General features: G+C 46.6%; 1 protein-coding gene across 1 annotated transcript; it reads left to right on the top strand.

Annotated features, from left to right (window-relative positions):
• The first annotated feature begins 1,859 nt into the window (after positions 1-1,859).
• Tmem248 (transmembrane protein 248) lies at positions 1,860-18,950 on the top strand. The gene is made up of 7 exons (XM_036172582.1): positions 1,860-2,114; positions 8,153-8,330; positions 10,120-10,405; positions 14,196-14,346; positions 15,651-15,834; positions 17,797-17,940; positions 18,753-18,950. Exons 2-7 carry the CDS (start codon positions 8,163-8,165, stop codon positions 18,771-18,773), a joined length of 954 nt encoding a protein of 317 aa, XP_036028475.1. The 5' UTR covers positions 1,860-2,114; positions 8,153-8,162; the 3' UTR covers positions 18,774-18,950.
• The last annotated feature ends 1,121 nt before the right edge of the window (positions 18,951-20,071 follow it).

Raw genomic sequence — 20,071 nt, 5'->3', positions numbered from 1 at the left:
ACTAGGCTGGCCTCAAACTCAGAGATCCACCTGCCTCTGTCTCCCAAGTGTTAGAATTAAAGGCATGTGCCACTACCCGGCTGGTACTAAAACTTTAAAAAGTTTTATGTGTGTGGAAGTTTTGTCTGCATGTGTCTGTGCACCGCATACATGCAGTACCTGCAGAGGCCAGAAGAGGACACTGCACCGCCCAACTGGAGTTACTGATGGTTGTCACTGCTTTATGAGTACTGGGAATCCAACCTGGGTCTCCTGAAATATCAGTCAGTGCTCTTAACTGCTCAGCCATCTCTCCAACCCTGATATTAAAACTCTTAAGATTTAAGTTTAATACATTGATCGCAAACCTCTGCTTTTATCAATGGAGTTATTGGTTTGCTCTTTCTGATAATTGCAAAGACTAGCTTAAAGGACAAAATCATATAATACAAATTTTAAAGTGTTTGCTTTTTGTCCAAGCATTATCTAAATATCTAAACACAGCAGTTAAAAGTAAAGACTGTGGGTGTGGTGGTGCATGCCTTTAATCTTAGAATTTAGGAGGCAGAGGCAGGTGGATCTTTGAGTTTGAGACCAGGATGGCTTATGTTTTTTTTTTTTTTTCTTCAGGTTTCTCTGTGTAGCCCTGACTGTCCTGCCACTCTCTCTGTAGACCAGGCTGGCCTCAAACTCAAAGATCCACCTGCCTCTGCCTCCAGAGTGCTGGGATCAAAGGTGTGTACCATCACTACCCAGTGACCTTGTCTTAAAAAAAAAAAGACAAGACCAATCAGGTGGACAAGTGTAACTGATCTTCTTGGTTTTCAATATTCACATTTGAAGGTCTATATTAATGTGGTCAGAGGGATTAAAAAGATAGTATTTTCCCTCTTCTAAGGTCACCAAGATCCCAGAGGGACTGAGACATTGTCCAGGGAGGCATAGAAACCGCACCCAGTGGATTCTAACCAGAGTCGAGTCTACAGAGAGGAGGGTTGTGTTAGTTACTTTCCTGTAACTGATAAGACACCATGATCAAGGCAATTTATGGAAGAAAGAGTTTATTTTGTTTTACAGTTCCTGAGGGTTAGAGTCCACGATAGCCCGGAGCGCAGCAGCGACTGGCAGGCATGGTGGGCGGCAGCAACTGGCAGGCATGGTGGGCGGCAGCAATTGGCAGGCATGGTGGGCTTGAGCAGCAGGTTGAGAATTCAGCCCATCAGCTTTGGTGTGCTTGCTCGCTTGGTTTGGTCCTGGTACACCCCGTTTACAGAAATGAATTGCCTAGTGGGGATACTTTCATTTTGTTTCTGTGTTTGTGTGACACTGACATACATATATACTTATTTTATTTTTTTAAAACTCAGATACCCACCCGTCTGCTTCAGCCTCAGAACGCTGGGATGAAAGTAGTGCGCCACCACACCCAGTTTTGAACTTATTTTTTTCCCAGCGATGGTTTGAAATCAGGCCGGGCAACAAACACAGTTGGAGCCTACAGTGTGCTCCACAGTGACGACGAAGCCAGGCTGCAATTCACGAGACCCTGTCTCAAAACACACAACTCCAACAAAAAAATAAACGAAAAATAGCGCCCTCCTTCACTCTCTCACACCATGACACGCAAATGCACTCCGGGACGGAACCTTACAAGCTCCCCGCAGTCGGCGAACGGAGAGCAACACACCACGGTACGTACCAGCCTCTCGGTTAAACGCCTATTAACAAAACGAAGACACGCCCCCCGCCCCCCCCACTACCGCCTCTGCCCCGCCCCTCGGGGGGAGGGGCCGCGCGCGCGCGCGAGCAATTCTGTCCCCGCCGCGCTGCCGTCGCGGCCGTCGCGCGCGGGGTCAGAGGTCACGGCGGCGTTTGTGGTGACGTGGTTTTCGGCTTTCACCCGGAAAGCCCGGGCGTTCGCCGCGCACGGAGCCGGCGTCGCGTCGAGCGCGCTCGGGACGGTCTTGCGGGGGGGGGGGGGGCCGCGGGGGTCGTCGCGTTGGCCCCGAGGAGCCGCTCGCTGTCTCGGGAGCGGCGGGGAGGATGGTGCGGGGCAGCCCGGGACCCGCCGCGCGCCGCCGCGAGTGAACAGGGCCAGGCCGCGGGCGTCCGCGGAGCCGCCGGTCTGTGGGGCGGTGAGTAGGGGAACAGGGTCGGGGCCGGCGTTAGCCGGGGCTTGGGGGCCGGGACCCGAGGCCAGGGCCCGCGGGCGTGCAGGCCGGGTCGGTGCGGGTCGGTGCGGGTCGGTGCTCAGGCTCCGCCGTCCACCTCTCCTCCGTATGTTGCTGGCCCTGGCCTGCTGCATCCTCCCGAGGCTTGAGGCCTGCGCCGGGAGCCAGGGCTTATTATCGTCTGGACACGGCCGGGTGGAACTGCCAGCGTCCTTTATGGGGTGTGGGGGAAAAAAAAAGAAACATTCCATTTTGAAAAACTTGAAAATGTGTGTGTCTGTTTGTGCACGTGAGTGCAAGTACCGACAGAATCCAGAAGAGGGCGTCGTGTCCCTAGAACTAGAGTTACACGGGCCATTGTTAGCTGCTTGATGATGTGGGTGTTGAGAACCGAACTCTGGTCCTCTGGAATTGCAGGTGTTCTTAACCCCTCGGAGCCATCTCTCCGACCTCCGTGTGTGAGTGTGTGAGTGTGTGAGTGTGTGAGTGTGTGTGTGTGTGTGTGTGTGTGTGTGTGTGTTTTCTGTGTTCAGTTTTAGTTTTTTGACTTTGGCTGGTGTTGATAGTTCTCCGGGTAGAGAGAAGGAGGGAGGGGGCCACCCATCTACACAAGCCCAAAACGGAGTAGTGGAGTTCTGGGTGTTATCATCTTAGGTATACTCGAGACAGGGTCTCTTGCTGCCCGGGCTGGCTTGGAATTCCCTATGTAGGCAAGGCTTACTTACCTTCAACTATTGATCTTCCTGTCTCAGATTCATTAGTTCTGAGGTGCACGTGTGTGCCACCCTGTCAGGCTTGATATTGTGTGTTATAACGGTATTGTTTTTGGTTTTAATCTTCTGAATCCTGGAAATGGGGGTCTCATGCAACCCTGGATGGCTCAAACTCACTATGCAGGCTGACTTGGACTCCTGATTCTCTTGTCTCAGACTTCCTAGTGCTGGGATGGCGGGTATGTACCACCGTGCTGGTTAAGCCTGGCTAAAAAAAAGTTATTTGAGACAGTCTTGGTGTGTAGTCCAGGCTAGCCCCAAACTCTCAGTATAGCTGGAAGTTGTGACCCTCCTGCGTCAGCCTGGTAAGTGTTGGGGTGATAGGTTCAAAAACAGAGTAGTGGCAGCCTGTTGTGGCAAGGCTAGTTGGGGTCAGTTCTTATCTGTCCTCATAGTTTTAATGCGGGAAACCAAGGGATGAGTTCCACATACTGTAAGGCATGCAGCTAGCTCCAAGTCTCTGGATCCACGTGTGGGTTTAAACTGAAGCCACGTCGGCCCTGGAGCTTGTGCTTCCCCAGGCTGTCACTGCTTCAGTCTTTGCTTTTGTCTAAACATGTTCAGGAGTGCATCATCTACTGCTTCATGCTTCCTTTCGACCCTTCTTCCCTCTCCTGTTTAGTACTCTCTTCCTCCCTTAGGCGTGCATCCGAAAAAAACGTGTTCCTGATGGGGGAGGCAGGAAAGCATAGTGTAGGGATGGCGCACCTGCAGGATGTTTTCTGTCAGTATGGAAAGTCTGTAGAATTCCAACTATGGGCCAGGCCTGTGCCACAGGCCTGTAATCTTAGACACTGGTGAACTGCCACTGGGGTCCTGGGATCCTAACCAGGTCCTCTGGAAGAACAGCTGAGCCTTATCTTCAGCACCCCAAAACTTTTTTTTTTTTTTGAGACAGGGTTCCTCTGTGTGGCTTTGCACCTTTCCTGGAACTCACTCTGTAGCCCAGGCTGGCCTTGAACTCACAGAGATCCACCTGCCTCTGCCTCCTGAGTGCTGGGATTACAGGCTTGCACCATCACTGCCCAGCTTAGTGTGTATGTCTTAAGGTCAGTGTCTTTAATGATGTAGTTGCTGTGAAATCGGTTGGCTTGTAGCCCTCTTACTGGCCCTGGTATTGTGTGATAGTACAGTGAGTCAAGCGAGAAAGTCTCTGCCACTGAGGTGTCCGCTCGTATTCTTGTAAATTACCTAATCTGTTTTGACTCAGTTTCCCCTTCTGTAAGATGAGAATACCAGTACTCACCTAGCAGTGTTGGGGAGATTAAAATACCCATTCAATATATGCTAAGCAGTTGTTATATTTCCAGTGCATGGCATATACTAAGTTATTGTCTCCTTAGCTGGTTGTAACCTGATTCTGCCACTGTTACTCTTAGGAACATAAGAGCGTTTCTTACATTGCATTATTGACATCTTTAATTCTCATTTTTTTTTTTTTTTTTTTTTTTTTTTGGTTTTTCGAGACAAGGTTTCTCTGTAGCTTTGTGCCTTTCCTAGAACTCACTTGGTAGCCCAGGCTGGCCTCGAACTCACAGAGATCCGCCTGGCTCTGCCTCCCGTGTGCTGGGATTAAAGGCGTGTGCCACCGCCACCACCACCTGGCTAATTCTCATTTCTTAATTTTTGTTCACATTATTTCGTTTGTATATGTGTTGTGTGCACATTGAGGTATGCATATGGAGGTCAAAGGACAACTTTGTGGAGTCAGTTCTGTTTTCTCATCTTTATGTGGGTTCCAGGGATCAAACTCAGGCACCAGGCCTGCATGGCAAGCACCTTTACCCTGAGTGAGCTCAGCAAGCCTTTTTCCTTTTGTATTTTACTATTTTAAACACTCCTAAGGCAAGCAGCTCAGTAGTTAGAGCTTTGCTTTTTAGCCATGGTTAAGATTTTAGAAATAGAGCTGCAAAGCAGAGGTGTGCTACATTTAATTCTACTGGGTGTCACACAGCTGTCCCATGTCCTTTCAAGTAACTTCCTTACAGTTAGCTACCTTTTTCTCAAGCTGTCTGCCTCTCTGAGTGCTAGGATTAAAGTGTGTGTCTTCATGCCTGGCTCAGGAACCTTTATGTACCTCTTTGCAGATAAATACATTAATAGAGCCTTTAATTTACTAGTTGAAAATGTTTGTGAATGGTAGAAAGGAGTTTTGAGTTTTGTGAAGTATTTGCAGTCTTAATAGTTTTGTTCAAATGCTTTTAATGCCAGGCCTGGCATTGCACTCTTGTATACCTAGCACCATATAATCCCAGCACTTGGAAAATGGAGGCAGGAGAACCAGTTCAAGGTCTGGACTACATAGAGTTTGAGGATGGCTCTATGGTAAAACAGAACACCAGAAATTATTGCTCCTGTTGAACTGTAACTTAGTACTGGCTGGGCAACCATTCCCATCCTTCCCTGTTTCTAATCATCCATTTGATGTTCTAGATATTTACCTGCTCTGGAAAGTTTCAGAGGGTATATCTCTTGAACTGCTCTGGGTTCAATCCTTAGCACTACATAGATCAGGTGTGGTGATGCATACCTGTAATACCAGCATGAGGGAGGAGGTTCGGAAGCATAAAGTTCTCCTTGGCTACATAGCCAGTCTAGTCCCACCTGGGTTATAAAACTTCAGATATGGAGCAGGTAGAGAAACCTTCAGTGGTTCAGAGTGCTTGCTACTTGAGTCCCAGAAACTGAGAGAGGAGGCTGACAGCCACCCGTAACTCTAGCTCAGGGGGTCCCATGCCATCTTCTGGCCTCCACAGTTACCTGCACACATACATACAAAGATAGGTATCATCTATTATATATCATCTTAAAGAAAACAACAAGTAGATAAATAATTTACCTACGCACATACATACAAAGATAGATATATATCTTAAAGAAAACTACAAGCAGATAATTGAGGAAACCAAAATAACTCTGTGCCACAAAGTTTAAAAATCTATGTAAAATGGATAGTTCCCTAAAATAATCTTTTTAAAAATCAGAATTGACTCATCAGAAGTGAAAAATAGAGGAATAGGCATTAAAAACCGTAAAAGTAGGAGAACCTCATCAGAATAGAAAACAATCCTTGGCAACTCAAATGGTTTTCCGGCCATAGTCAGATTTCTAAGAAGCAGAATTGTGTCTTCTTCCTGGGAACACAGGCCTTGACCAAGTACCTGGGAAGCAGAGGCAGGTGGGTTTTTGTGAGTCTCAAGCCATCCTGGTGTGTACAGCATGGTTCAGGCCATCCAGGTGGTGCAGGAAGACCTTGTTTCAACAATAATAATATAGTCATGCAAAATGGCAAGCTTTTCTCTTTTTTTCTTTCTTTCTTTCTTTTTTTTTTTTTCAAGGCAGGGTCTCTCTGTAGTTTTGGAGCCTGTCCTGGACTAGCTCTGTAGTCCAGGTTGGCCTCAAACTCACAGAGATCCACCTGCCTCTGCCTCCTGAGTGCTGGGATTACAGGCGTGTGACACCACCGCCCGGCGCTTTTCTCTTCTTAATCTCATTTATGAATACATAGAAAAACAGAGCAGAGTAGTTTTTAAAAGCCCTGATCAGGGGCTGGGGTATAGTTCTGTGATCTAGCATGTGTTTAGCATTTGTAAGACTGGTGTTCACCCCAACACCAAAACAAAGCTCTCAGTCTTCAGGCATTCCAAAATTCTTCAAACAGTGAAATCAGCATGAACAAGATTAATCAGATTATTTATGTCAACAAATTAAAAGGCGAAAATTGATGGTTTAGACCATGTAGTATTTGGCTGAATTCAGTAGATACAGAGTAAGCAAGATGCCTTGGGTTAAATACCCAGAACCAAGAGTGGGGGGTGGTGGAAAGAAAGACATGGTAGCATGACTTGGGAGGTAGAGGCAGGAGGTTCAAGGCCAATTTGGAATACAGGAAACCCGTCTCAGCCCTTTCTCCCATAAAAAAAGAAATAACATAGTGAAAATCTTTCTGTAAATTTAGGAGTATTTCCTTTGAGAAGTCTTCTGTTGTAGTTAGGGCTTCTGTTGCTGTGATATCAACATGACGAAAGGCAACTTGGGGATGAAAGGATTTCTTCATTTCTCTCAGGTCACACTCCATTGCTTGGGGAAGTCAGGGCAGGACCTAAACAGGGCAGGGACCTGGAAGCAGGAGCTGATGCAGAGGCCATGGAGGGGTGCTGCTTACTGGATTGCTCTTCATGGCTTGCTCAGGCTGCTTTCTTAGAACATCCAGGACCACCTGCTGAGGGATGGTACCACCCATAGTGACCTGGGCCCTCCCCCAGCAATCACCAACAAAGAAAATGCACCACAGGTTTGCTCACTGGCCAATCTCGTGGGGACATTTTCTCAGTGGAAGTTCCCTCTTTTAAAGGACTCTAGCTTGTGTCAAGTTGACATAAAACTAGCCAGCACAGCTTCCCATCAGAAGCTTATGTTGTGTCCCAGATTTAATAGTAAAGCATTACAAAGCACTTTTGCTAAAGTGAGGCCAGAATTTTATTATAGCTACTGCTATTGATATTTCATTTAAGTAGTTAAAAAAAAAGAAAAAGATAAAAGGATTCGAAAAGAAATATTACTAATGCTCCTATATGATATTCAAGAGAGATCACAGATAGCTTAGTTAGAATTTAAAATATTGGAGCAAAGTGTCTAGAACCAAGAGCAGTGGAGGCTAGGGCTGTAACTCAGTGGTAGAGTACTTGCTTACCTTTATAAGGCAGATCAGTAGATAAAAGTCTTGATTTGCATGAACTGATAATACTAATGTACTGTGTGGGTAAGAGAGTGCCCTGTAGCCTAGCCTGGTCCTATGTGTCCAAGGATAAACTTGAACTCATGATCCTTTTGTCTCTGTGTCTCAAGTGCTGGTCTTAAAGGTGTGTGCCGCCATGCCTCTTTTATGCAGTGCTGTTCTTCTTGGGACCCAGGGCTTTGTGCGTGCCAGGCAAGCACTCTGCCAACTGAGCTAACGGCTCTACCCTTCCTCTCCACTTTTTTTTTTTAAAGGTATGTCTCAGATTTTCAGGCTGATTCTGCTAGTAGCTGAGGATGAATTTTGATTCCCGATCTTCTACTTCCTGGGGTCACAGGTGTGCACACCGTGCCTGGCTCCTTCTAGTCTTCTAAATGAATTCATTGAGTGGACTCTGCTTTTTATCTCACAGTACTGTTGTATGAAGCTAGAGTGAGCACTCCGCTCCTGGGTGCAGACAGGCCACCAGTCATGTGCTGAATCTGTTGCAGGTTGCAGCTGATGAGAAGCATGCTCAGCATTAACCCCCTGGAGAACCTGAAGCTGTACATCAGCAGCCGGCCACCCTTGGTGGTTTTTATGATCAGTGTCAGCGCCATGGCCATCGCCTTCCTCACCCTGGGCTACTTCTTCAAGATCAAGGAGATTAAGTCCCCAGAAATGGCTGAGGTACAGTACTCTTCATTTCCACTTGAGCTGGATGGATCTCATAGAGAAGTGGGGGACAGCTCTCTTTGATTTTCGAGGTCTCACTCTGTAGTCCAGTCTGAAATGTATTGTGTATTGGCTGACCTGGAGTTTGAGGTGCTCTTCTTCCTCCCTTAGCTTTGTGAATGCTGGGATTATATTATGTGTGTATATCACCACACTTGGGGGGGGGGTGTTGTTGTTTTGAGACAGGGTCTCATGTGGCATACGCTGGTCTTGAACTCCAGATCCTCTTCCCTCTGCCTCTCAAGATACATGCAGCCAAAGATACATATTTATACAGAATTTCCTGCCCTTTTCCCTGTGACTGCTTTGTTAGGGAATACCTAGATAGGTGTGTTAAATAATACTGTGAGGTTCATGTAGACCGTTTCAGTAGTAAGACAGACCTATTTGGAAGACCAGGGTGGCCATGAACTCACAGAGATCTGCCTGTCTCTGCCTCCCCAGTGCTGGGATTAAAGGCTTGAGCCACCATTGCCCAGCCATAAATACATAAATCTTAAAAAGAAAAGAAACAAAACAAAAAAGCTACTAAATGAGTGTGAATTAGTGATTTTAATGTGTCAACCACTTTTTTTTCCAAGATTCTTTTTTTTTTTTTTTTTTTTTTCTCCTCCTCCTCGAGACAGGGTTTCTCTGTGTAGCTTTGTGCCTTTCCTGGAACTCACTTGGTGGCCCAGGCTGGCCTTGAACTCACAGAGATCCGCCTGCCTCTGCCTCCTGAGTGATGGGATTAAAGGCGTGCGCTACCACCGCCCGGCTTGTTTTTTTTTTTTTCCTAGATTGGGTTTCTCTGTGTAGCCCTGGCTATCCTGGAATTCACTTTGTAGACCAGGCTGGCCTAGAACTCCACCTGCATGTGCTACCACCACCTGGCTGATAACTTTTTTTAATATTTAGTTTATGTGTATGAGTGTTTGCCAGCATGTAAATATGTGTACCATGTTCCCGAGGAGAACAAGAGGGATATCGGATACTCTGGCACTAGAGTTACACATGGTTGTGAGCCACCATGTTGGTGCTGGGAACTGAACTTGGTTCCTCTAATAGAGCAGCAAGTGTTCTTAACCACTGAGCTATTTCCACAACCCTCACAACCTTTTTTGTTTGGCCTTTTAAGATTTATTTATTATGCATACAGTATTCTGCTTGCATGTATGCCTGCATGCTAGAAGAAGGCACCGGATCTCATTATAGATGGTTGTGAGCCATCATGTGGGTGTTGGGAATTGAACTCAGGACCTCTGGAAGAGCAACCAGTGCTCTTAACCTCTGAGCCATCTCTTCAGCCTTGTTTTGCCTTTATTTTATTTTTTGTGTATGGATGTTTGGCCACATTTATATCTACAGCATGTGTGTGTCAGGTCCCTTGGAACTAGAGTTAAGAATTAGTGCTAACTGCCCTGTGGGTGTTGGGAATCTCTGGCAGGGCCATCTTATCTACTGAGCCATCTCTCCAGCCCCTCAAGGTCCCTTTTAAGTTTGACCTGAGGCTTGTTGGTTTTTCTCTCAAGTATAATCTGCTGGGTTCTCAGATAATGTAGAGTATGCTGTTCAGGTTCCCAGGGCTAACATGATTATATCACCCTGTACTGCAGATGAGGATGGTAGTGTATTGTGACTTCAGACGGTGACTCTCGAGTCATCCTTTTCCTTTTGTCCTGTGGTAGCAGTTAAGGGTCGTGGCAGTTCCTGCATTGGAGATGCTGGGACCTCATATCTATCTCTCTGTTTTACTTTGCTGAAGGATTGGAATACTTTTCTGCTGCGCTTTAATGATTTGGACTTGTGTGTATCAGAAAATGAGACACTGAAGCATCTCTCCAATGACACCACCACCCCTGAGAGCACCATGACCATCGGGCAGGCCAGATCATCCACCCAGCCACCCCAGGCCCTGGAGGAGTCAGGCCCCATCAATATCTCAGTGGCCATTACCTTGACCCTGGACCCTCTCAAGCCCTTTGGAGGGTATTCTCGAAACGTCACACACCTGTACTCCACCATCCTTGGACATCAGATTGGCCTCTCAGGTGTGTGTCAGCTACTTTTCCTTTCAGAGCTTTCCGGCAGCGCCTGAGATAGGGTCCGTGTTGTGTGTTTGCGAGTCTTTCTCCTCTTGAGACTTGGACTTCATGAAAGCAAGGAGGGGTTGCTGTGCATCTTCACACAGTCGGGTCTTCAGGTGTCCTACACAGTCACACACAATCTCTCTCTTTCTCTCTCTCTCTCTCTTTTTTTTTTTTTTTTCAAGACAGGGTTTCTCTGTGCAGACCTGGCTGTCCTGGATCTCGCCCTGTAGACCAGGCTGGCCTCAGATTCACAGAAATCCACCTGCCTCTGCCTCCCGAGTGCTGGAATTAAAGGTGTGCGCCACCACCTTCTGGCTATACAGTCTCTTACTAAAGGCTCATTGGAGTCAGGACTGATGGGGACAGGGGTACAGCTCAGTGTTAGAGCACAGGGCTTGTGTGTATGAGGTCCTGGGTTCCTCTTTAGCACTGGGAAAGGGAGAGGAGAAGGAGAGAGAAGCTCAGCCTGCAAGGTCTGTTTCTGGTCTCAGTATAATTGATCTTTAACCAGCATAGGTTTTACATGCACAGGTCCATTTATACTTGATTTTTTTTTTTTTTTTTTTTTTTTTTTTTTTTTTTTTTTTTTTTTTTGGTTTTTTGAGACAGGGTTTCTCTGTAGCATTGGAGGCTGTCCTGGAACTTGCTCTGTAGACCAGGCTGGCCTCAAACTCACAGAGATCCACCTGCCTCTGCCTCCTGAGTGCTGGGATTACAGGTGTGCGCCACCACCACCCGGCGTTTTTTTTTTTTTTTTTTTAATTAAAAACGTGTATTTTGTGTGTATGGGTGTTTGGCATGGATATATGTGCACTGTATGTGTTCCTGGTACCTGCAGACGGCAGAGAAGACTGTTAGATCCTCTGGAACTGGAGTTACAGATGATTGTGAGCTGCATATGAGTGCTGAGAACTGAACCCTGGTCCTCTGCAGGAGTGCCCAGTGTTCTTACTTGCTGAGCCATCTCTCCAGCTCTGTTGGAACCCAGGAGAAGTGTAAGCGCATGTGAAGATGCTGCCTTAGGTCATGAAGGCATTGGGCCAGGCATGCTGGTACACAGTGATAATCCCAGCAGGTGGGAGAGTAAAGCTTCAGGACTGTGAGTTGCAGGCCCTGCCTCAGAAACAAACAGAAACGCTGGTGCGTGTGCCTTTAATTTCAGCACACAAGAAACAGAGACAGGTGGGTCTATGTAAGCTTGAGGCCACCTAGTCTACAGCAAGCTCCAGAACAACGTTGTCTCAAGTAGAACAAAACAAAAAAACCAAGACAAAACAAAAACCCCAGAGGATTAAAAAGAAAGAAAAAGGCACGGTGGGACTTGGTAGAAGCAGGAGGGTCGTAAGTTCAAGGTTATCTGTATTGAGTTTGAGGCCAGTGTATTCGACAAGTAAAAACAACAAAACATCTTAGAAGCTTAAAATTAACCACAGTCTCTACACTGTCTTTCTGTGATAGCTTTGTAGCCACCTGACTGCGGTGGGGTCACATGATGTCACTGTGTGCAAAGTCCACCTGTCCAGTCAGTGGCAGTGGCACACGCAGTAGCTAGTGATTTTGTGTTGTGTGTTTCTCTTTGTTTACCGTAAATGAATAAATATGGTGTTAATTGACTATTGATGTTACCAATAAGACGTCCAGTCAACATTAGGCAAAACTGGTAGTTAAGTCTGGGGAGTCAGGAATTATACTCAGTGTTTGGACTGGACTGCGAGGTAGTTAGCACCCAAACACCATGTTGCTCAAGACACAAGTGTGTTTATGAACATATAACACATTGCCGTTGTTATTATTTTTGTGTGTATGTGTGGATGCACATGAGTTATAGTGAACATGTAGAGGTCTGAGGTCATTCCCTGGTGGTTGGTTTTCTGTATGTTGGTAGGATTAATCTTAGGTCACCATTGATTTACTTGTTCTTGACCCACTGAGCTGTCAATTTTGGTTATTTTTACTATTGCTTGTGATGCTGAAATTTGAACCAAGGCTTCATGCATGTGAAAAAAGTGCTCTTTCAGGCCTGAAAAAAAAATTTTTTTTAACTTAAAGATATTAAATTAATTATGCTGGGTGGTGGTGCATGCCTTTAATCTTAGCACTTGGGAGGCAGAGGCAGATGGATCTCTGTGAGTTTGAGGCTCGGCTCATCCACAGAGTGAGTTCCAGGACAGCCAGGGCAGTTACACAGAAAAACCCTGTGGGGGCAGGAGGCGGAGGTGGGGGTTTGGGGTGCGCAGGGCAGATTAATTATGTGTGTGGATGTGGATGTATTGCCTGGTGCCATGGAGGCCAGAGGGCACAGGATCCCCTTGGGACTGGTGTTACAGACAGTTGTGCCCTGCTGTGTGGGGGCTGTGAATTGATTCTAAGATCTTCTTAATCTCCGAACCATCTCTCCTGCCCTGGGTCTGCACAGTTTTAAATGCCCACCATTTGTTTAGCAATGTGCTAACTCTCAGAAAGAACTAGAAATAGCCTCATACCAGGTTCCTTCAGTTTTCTTGATACAAGCTAGAGTCATCTGGGAAGAGGAAACCTCAATTGAGACAATGTTCCCACTAGATTGGCCTGTGGGTTTTTTTTTAAATTGATGATTGATGTGTGAAGGCATCAGCTTATTGTGGGTGGTGCCATTCCTGGACTGGTGGTCCTGGGTTCTATAAGAAAGCAGGCTGAGCAAGCCGTGAGGAGCCAGCTAGTAAGCAGCACCCTCCATGGCCTCAGCATCTCTTGCTACCAGGTTCCTGCCCTGACTTCACTGTGCAATGGAGTGTGACCTGAGAGATATAAACAAACCAACCCTTTCCTCCCCAAGTTACTTTTGTCGTAGTCTGTTATCACAGCCATAGAAAGCTAACTAAGACAGGTCAGTATGAATTAACACTTACCAGGTGCTTAAGATGCTATCTAGGGGCTTGTTCAATATATTAGCTACTTATCTATTCCTGTGATAAAATACCATGATCAGAGCATCTTACAACAGAAAGCTGAATCGGGCTTAAGGTTCTGGAGGTTTGAGTTATGTCAGCTAATAGTGGAGCAAAGGCAGGGCTGCATGTGGCTGGAGGAGCAGCCGCGAGCTCACAGCTGGTCCACAAGCAGGAGGCAGAGAGCACCCTGGGAATGGAGGAGGCCCTCCTGTGACACCTCCCCCAACAAGACCACGCCTCCTAACCTTCCCAAGCAGCTGGACCAAATGGGGACTGGCACCCAGCACCCTCACTCAAACCACTGTGTCAGATAACACGGAGAACAAATGAACACCATGCAGTGGGCATACCTGCTCGTATGTGCTCAGTCGGAGCACACTAGACATGCGCAGGAGCACATGGAAGGGAAGCTGGAAGACTCCAGAAAGGCTTTGTTTACCCTAAGGGCTGGCTGGGCCCTGGAAGGATGCCCTTTTCTCCTTAGCTTTCTAGTCCCAAGACCTTCCCTAAGTCTGTAAGACCTGCTGATTCTCTCTCTCTCTGTGTGTGTGTGTGTGTGTTTATGCAGAGATGCTTGAGTCACATTCCCTAGCCTTGACTGAAACACATAGTAGCCTTTTGTGAGTTACTTTGCGGCTGTACTTAGTCAAGCAGGCGTCATTGCTCAGGTTAGGACTGTGGCTCCCAGAAATCCCATAGGGCAGGTGTGCAGGCCCCTGGGTGGCTGTTGAGTTTGGCTTCAGACTCATTGGAGCACCAGGGAGGGAACAGTCTATGACTTTGTGGGTATGTCCACCAATAAGCGACTAACTTTTCCACAGGCAGGGAAGCGCACGAGGAGATCAACATCACCTTCACCCTGCCTGCTGCCTGGAATGCCGACGACTGTGCCCTCCATGGCCACTGTGAGCAGGTGGTGTTCACAACCTGCATGACCCTCACAGCTGCCCCTGGAGTCTTCCCTGTCACCGTGTAAGTGTTCAAACATTTGTGGAGGCCACGAGGACAACTTGAAGGAGTCAGTTCTCTCCTACTATGTGGGTCCCAGGGATTGACCTCATTTTGTTAGGCTCGGTGGCAAGCCTTCTGAGCCATTTTGCTGGCTTCCAGGATTATTTAAGTTTAATTTGAAATTCTAACTTTGTGCCAAGCTGGGGTTGTAGCTTAGTTGGTAGAATGTTTGCTTAGCATTCATCAAGTCCTGAGTTCCATTTCCAACACAGAATAAATGAGTGTGGTAGAGCATACCTGTAATTCCTAAGGGTTGGGGTGGGAGGATCAGAAGGTCAAGGTGTCTTCCTCTATACTGTGAGGTCAAGGCTAGCCTGGGGTACATGAGACCCTGTCTCTACGAAACCAAACAAACCAGAACGCACCTCAGCCCTAGAGCTAGTACTTCAGTGAGGTGGTAAAACATGATGCTGTGGCTGCTCTCCAGCTGCCTCTCCTACTAAGAGTCATTGAAAAAGGAAGAGCCAGGCCCCTGCCACAGTGATCTGTAATTAAGGCTGCCTAAAGGTAAAGGTTCTGCCCATCTCTGTGTCCCAGAAATTCAGTTTTGTTCTAGCTTTTATAAGGATTCACCTTTATTACTTTAAATTGTGTGTATTGTAGGGAATATGTATATGAGTATATATACATGAGTATAGTCATTTTAGTTTGTGGGGGTTTGTTTTGAGATGGTCTCATGTAGCCCAGGTTGGTCTCAAACACTACAGCAGAAGTTGGCTTAGAAGGAGATTTTGTCTCTGTCTCTGGAGTTCTGGGATTATAGGTGTGCAACCTCCTGCCTGGCTCCTTACGTGTTTATTCAAAAAATATACAAAACAGTTGGATGTGTTGGTACACACCTGCAATTCTAGCATTCGTAGGTCATCCTCTGCTTAGATAGAGATCCTGTCTCAAAATATGAATAGCAGCCGGGCGCTGGTGGTGCATGCCTTTAACCCCAGCACTCAGGAGGCAGAGGCAGATGGATCTCTGTGAGTTCAAGGCCAGCCTGGTCTCCAAAGTGAGTTCTAGGAAAGGCGCAAAACTACACAGAGAAAACATGTCTCAAAAAAAAAAAAAAAAAAAAGCAAAACAAAACAAAATATGACTAGCAAAAGACCCTCAAAACATAAATGGTATTTATCCCAGAGACACATGGTAATTGTTCAGAACATCCTATTTCTCCTGTCCTCTTGTTGCTCTGTTCAGGGTTACGGGTGCTGTATGTGGAGGGAGCCCAAGTAAATGTTTGAGGTCACCGAGCTGGTCTCTTCTCTCCCCTGCAGTCAGCCACCTCACTGTGTCCCTGACACATACAGCAATGCCACACTCTGGTACAAGATCTTCACAACTGCCAGAGATGCCAACACAAAATATGCTCAAGACTACAATCCTTTCTGGTGTTACAAGGGCGCCATCGGAAAAGTCTACCACGCTTTAAATCCCAAACTCACCGTTATTGTTCCAGATGTAAGTGAAACATTCTGTTTGTTTGTGTGTCTGTGACTGTGTGTGCATGTGTGAGTATGTGTGTACATGCATCCTGGAATTGTGAGTGAGTGTGTGAATGTTTACTTCTTGGGTTAGCTCAGCCCTGGCTAGTCAAGGTTTCCACCTGGTTTGGGAGACTAGACAGTAGAGCTGTGAAGATCATGGTACCTTTGTGGTAGAGAAAAGCCTGCTTCTTCATTTTGTGTGTTTCTCAGCAGCAGTTGTATGTTGAGGTCTGTTGCGTTTGTAACCCATAGAGGAGGGTCCCTATTCTTGTCTGGCCTTACATGCAGTGTCTGCGTAGTTCAGTGTTAGCAGTAGCCAGTGCCGACCGTATAGGATACAAAAAGGCAGTAGCAGTGCAGAGGGAGAGGCAGAGCTTTGCTTTGTTTCTCTTTTTGACAGGTCTCACCTTGTAGCTCAGGCAGGCCTGGAAATTGTGATCCTCTTGTTTCAGCCTCTCGAGTGCTGGCATTATATCAGGATGTGTACTGGGCTTGATGGTGGGTCCTGGATAGCATTTAATTTCAGAGGAAAGAGGAAGCAGTCACTGCTGTATTCAGCAGGTACAGTCTGCCACACTGATGATTTTGTACCCTTGCTTTCCTTCCTGAGTGTGCTGCATGGATTTCTTAGTTTTCCTTGGACTTTTCCTTATTTTCGTTTCTGTCCAGTTATAGAAGTAGTTCGCCAGGGAGCTCAGGTGTGGTGGGGAGGGGAAGATTCTAGAACCTTCCCTGCCCTGCCATAGCAGTCACCTGTCTGCTCTAGCAGGGCCCTCACTGCCCGTGTCAGGTGACTATAAAGCAGTCCCTTAAGACTGGAGCAGGGCTGGAGAGGCTCAGCGGTTAAGAGCACTTCCAAAGGTTCTGAGTTCAATTCCCAGCAACCACATGGCGGCTCACAACTATCTGAAATGAGATCTGGCGCCCTCTTCTGGCCTGCAGGCATACATATAAATATAATATATACATATACTGTATACATAATAAATAGATACATAAATCAATCTAAAAAAAAAAAAAGACTGGAGCTAGGGAGATGGCTCAGCAGTTGGGAGCACTTGCTCTCGCAAAGGGACCAGAGTTCACTCACATCGGGCAGTTCACAACACCAGAGGACCTGATGTTCTTTCTACAGGCATCTGTACACACATGGCATACACACAACTAAGTAAAAATAAAATCTTAAGGAAAAAAAAAAAGACTTGTTTGGTCTGGTATATGTTCCTAAAGTCCAGGCACTTGGGAGGCTGAAGCATTATGAGTTTCAGGCCAGCGTGTGCTACATAGTGAGTTCTAGGTCAAGCTGTACTCAAGAGTGAGACTGTCTCTAAAGTAAAGACTTACCTGCTCTGTGCTGTAAAAGGTAATGGGAGATAGCCAGGATCTCTCACACACCCCTCCTACTGTGCTTGGATATCAGTCTCAGACTGTATCCCTTCCATCCAGGACTTAGTGAAAGCAGAGAAGGGATGCTGTCTGGGGGGATGCGCTAGCTGTCCACTGGAGGAGTAGCACAGAGTGGAGACAGCAGACAAGCTGTTTTGTGGGGTCACAAGGATGTGTCCAGAGAAGAGCGGGCCTCCCAGTAGAAGATAGGCTGGTGGGGCTCTGGCAGTGTGGGGCGCAGAAGCCACAGTAGAGGAAGCAGTGGTTGCTCCTTAGCCAAGGTCGCACAGCAGCTCAAGTCTAACTCTTGTGAGAACTGGTTTGGTAGTTTTTGAGACGAATGGAGAGCCTGCCTGCTTAAGCTTAAGAACTAATATTCGGGGGCTAGAGATGTAGCTCTGTGGTAGAGCATTTGTCTAGTGTGTGTGAGGCCATGGGTTCAATTCTGAGCACTACAAATGAATGAAATTGCTGCAGGCATGGAGGCTGATGTTTGAAAAGTTGTTAGTAATGGCTGCATGTGTCTGGTTTCTTTCCTTTTGTTCATTAGGACGACCGTTCATTAATAAACCTGCATCTCATGCACACCAGTTACTTCCTTTTCGTGATGGTGATAACGATGTTTTGCTACGCAGTTATCAAAGGCAGACCCAGCAAATTGCGTCAGAGCAATCCTGAATTTTGTCCTGAGAAGGTGAGCAGTGGGTGGTCTGTCTGGTTCCTGGTGACAGGCCTTTGTCTAAATAAACAAACAAACAAATAAGTAAAATTTTAAAAAGGTCCTGGCATCATGATAGCTGTTCTGAAATCCCTGTGAGATAGTTCCTGTTCCTGGGTGCCTCTCTAACCCTAACCCTTCCATCAGCACAGGAGTCATGTAACACAGTGCCTGTCAGGGGCAGTTAACTGTGGCCAGGGATGTGGCTTGGTAGTAGAACGCTTGCCTCACATGCATGAAGCCTTAGGTTCAGTCTTCAGCACCAAATAAACATGCAGACATGGTGGTGCATGCCTGCAGTCCCAGGACTTGGGAGGTTGAGGCAGGAGGATCATGAGTTTGAAGTCATCTTCAGCTCCATAGTGAGTTTTTGGCCAGTCTAGGCTGCAAGAATCCTTGTCTCAAAAAACAAATCCAAGCTCAGAAGAAGTCCACATACCTTAAATTCCAGTTCTTAAGAGTCAGAGCAGAGGCAAAGGAGTCAATAAGTTCAAAGCCAGCCTCGTCTATTTTTAGAGTGGTCCAGCAAGAGTTAAATAGTGAGACCCTGTCTCCAAAATGAATGAATAAATAATAAATAAAAGGTTGACTCTCCCAGCATAGCATGAGTAGTTTTGCAGTTGAGGTTTTTTTTTTCTTTCCTCCCTGAGGTGAGGTGGTTTCCTTAATGTTTTGTTAATTCCCTTGCCAACAGATAATAGATATTCATGGTCAGTATGACCTTGTGGTATCAGGCTAGGTGTCAGCAGCTCCCTGTTTGACTCGATTGCCTGCTTGCTCTCTTCTAGGTGGCTTTGGCTGATGCCTAATCCCATGGCTCCCCATTTTCTGAGAGACCAAGAACCATGATCATTGCCTGCTGAACCGGCCAGGGCCTGGCCACTTTGTGAATACACGATCTTGCAATGTTGGGTTATTCCAGCCAAAGACATTTCAAGTGCCTGTAACTGATTTGTACATATTTATAAACATTGATCTAGAAATTGGTCCTGTGATGCACGTGCTTTGCCCTGGATGCAGCCTGAACCCGTCACCCTCACTCTGGGGGCAGGAGGGCACGGACATGGGGTTCTTCTGTGTAGTACCGGGAGATGTGGGGATCTTGTCGGAGCTGAGCAGGTCATGTTCCAGTGCCAGTGGGGCTGAAGTTTGCTGTGGTTCTTGTTTCAGCCTGATGTGTTCAGTGTTGGAAGCGGTTTGCACCTTTGTTAGGATGCTGCGTTGCAGAAGCCACCATTCCCTCCTGTGGTTCTCAAATGTCCGTGGCTTAATGATCTTAGTGACAGCTGTAATACCTTTCTTTTCTGTTTGCTTGCAAGGAAGCCCCCCCCCCCCTGCCTTTTTTTTTTTTTTAAAAGAAAAACCAGTCACATTTTACTATTCCTCTAGTTAGAGCAGATGTGTTTGTCTGTCCTAGGTGAAAGGTTAAGCATCTAAAATCACTTAGGTAGTAAAGATCAAGTTTCATTTTCTACACCGGCAGGTAGGAACTGGAGTGCTCTGCTGTTGTCTACCCCTGGTAGAGAAGTTGCGAGCTTCAGAAGTAGCTGTGTCCGAGAGGCCCACGGAGGGCTAACTTCCACAACACAGGGCATGTTACTGAAAGAATGAATGGTGGTTTGGTCTAACAGTCACAAACAGGAGGTCTTGCTTGGGGTGTGTGTGTGTGTGTGTGTGTGTGTGTGTGTGTGTGTGTGTGTCTAAGGAGATGTGTTTTCTTTTTAACTTTTTTTGCATTCATCTTTGTACACCTCACATCTCCAGATGGAAAATGAATGTTAGGAGAGGTGTGATGTGGAAACGATGCTGGTGAGGTCTGAAAGACGGCTTGAAGTTCCGATGGCTCAGACTCAGCAGTACCGGAAGCATTTTCCTTAGGGGATTGTGATCATCTGGTTCCTGTCCCTTTGCCCTCTCATGTACCGTCTAAAGAGCATCATCTCGTCCACTCCTTACTTACATTTTCAGTCTTCTCTCAACGCTTTGCCTTAACAACTCCCATGCAGTGTTCTCTCAAGCAGTGTTCCAGACTTGCTGGGTGTTGGATGCATGCATGTATGCCCAGCACTTTGGAGGCTGAGGCAAGGAATCTCAAGTTCAAGGACAG

The sequence above is a fragment of the Onychomys torridus genome, chromosome 22 (genome assembly GCF_903995425.1).
Source record: "Onychomys torridus chromosome 22, mOncTor1.1, whole genome shotgun sequence".
Lineage (NCBI taxonomy): Eukaryota > Metazoa > Chordata > Mammalia > Rodentia > Cricetidae > Onychomys > Onychomys torridus.
Note: the sequence above shows the minus strand (reverse complement) of the source record. Positions and strands in the feature narration are given on the sequence as shown.

Excerpts from the sequence above, each read along its gene's own strand:
- Tmem248 (XM_036172582.1), top strand. The coding sequence starts at position 8,163 with ATGAGAAGCATGCTCAGCATTAACCCCCTGGAGAACCTGAAGCTGTAC. Across the intron at positions 15,835-17,796 it reads TCACCGTTATTGTTCCAGAT|GACGACCGTTCATTAATAAA; the intron begins GTAAGTGAAACA and ends TTTGTTCATTAG. Across the intron at positions 17,941-18,752 it reads CTGAATTTTGTCCTGAGAAG|GTGGCTTTGGCTGATGCCTA; the intron begins GTGAGCAGTGGG and ends GCTCTCTTCTAG.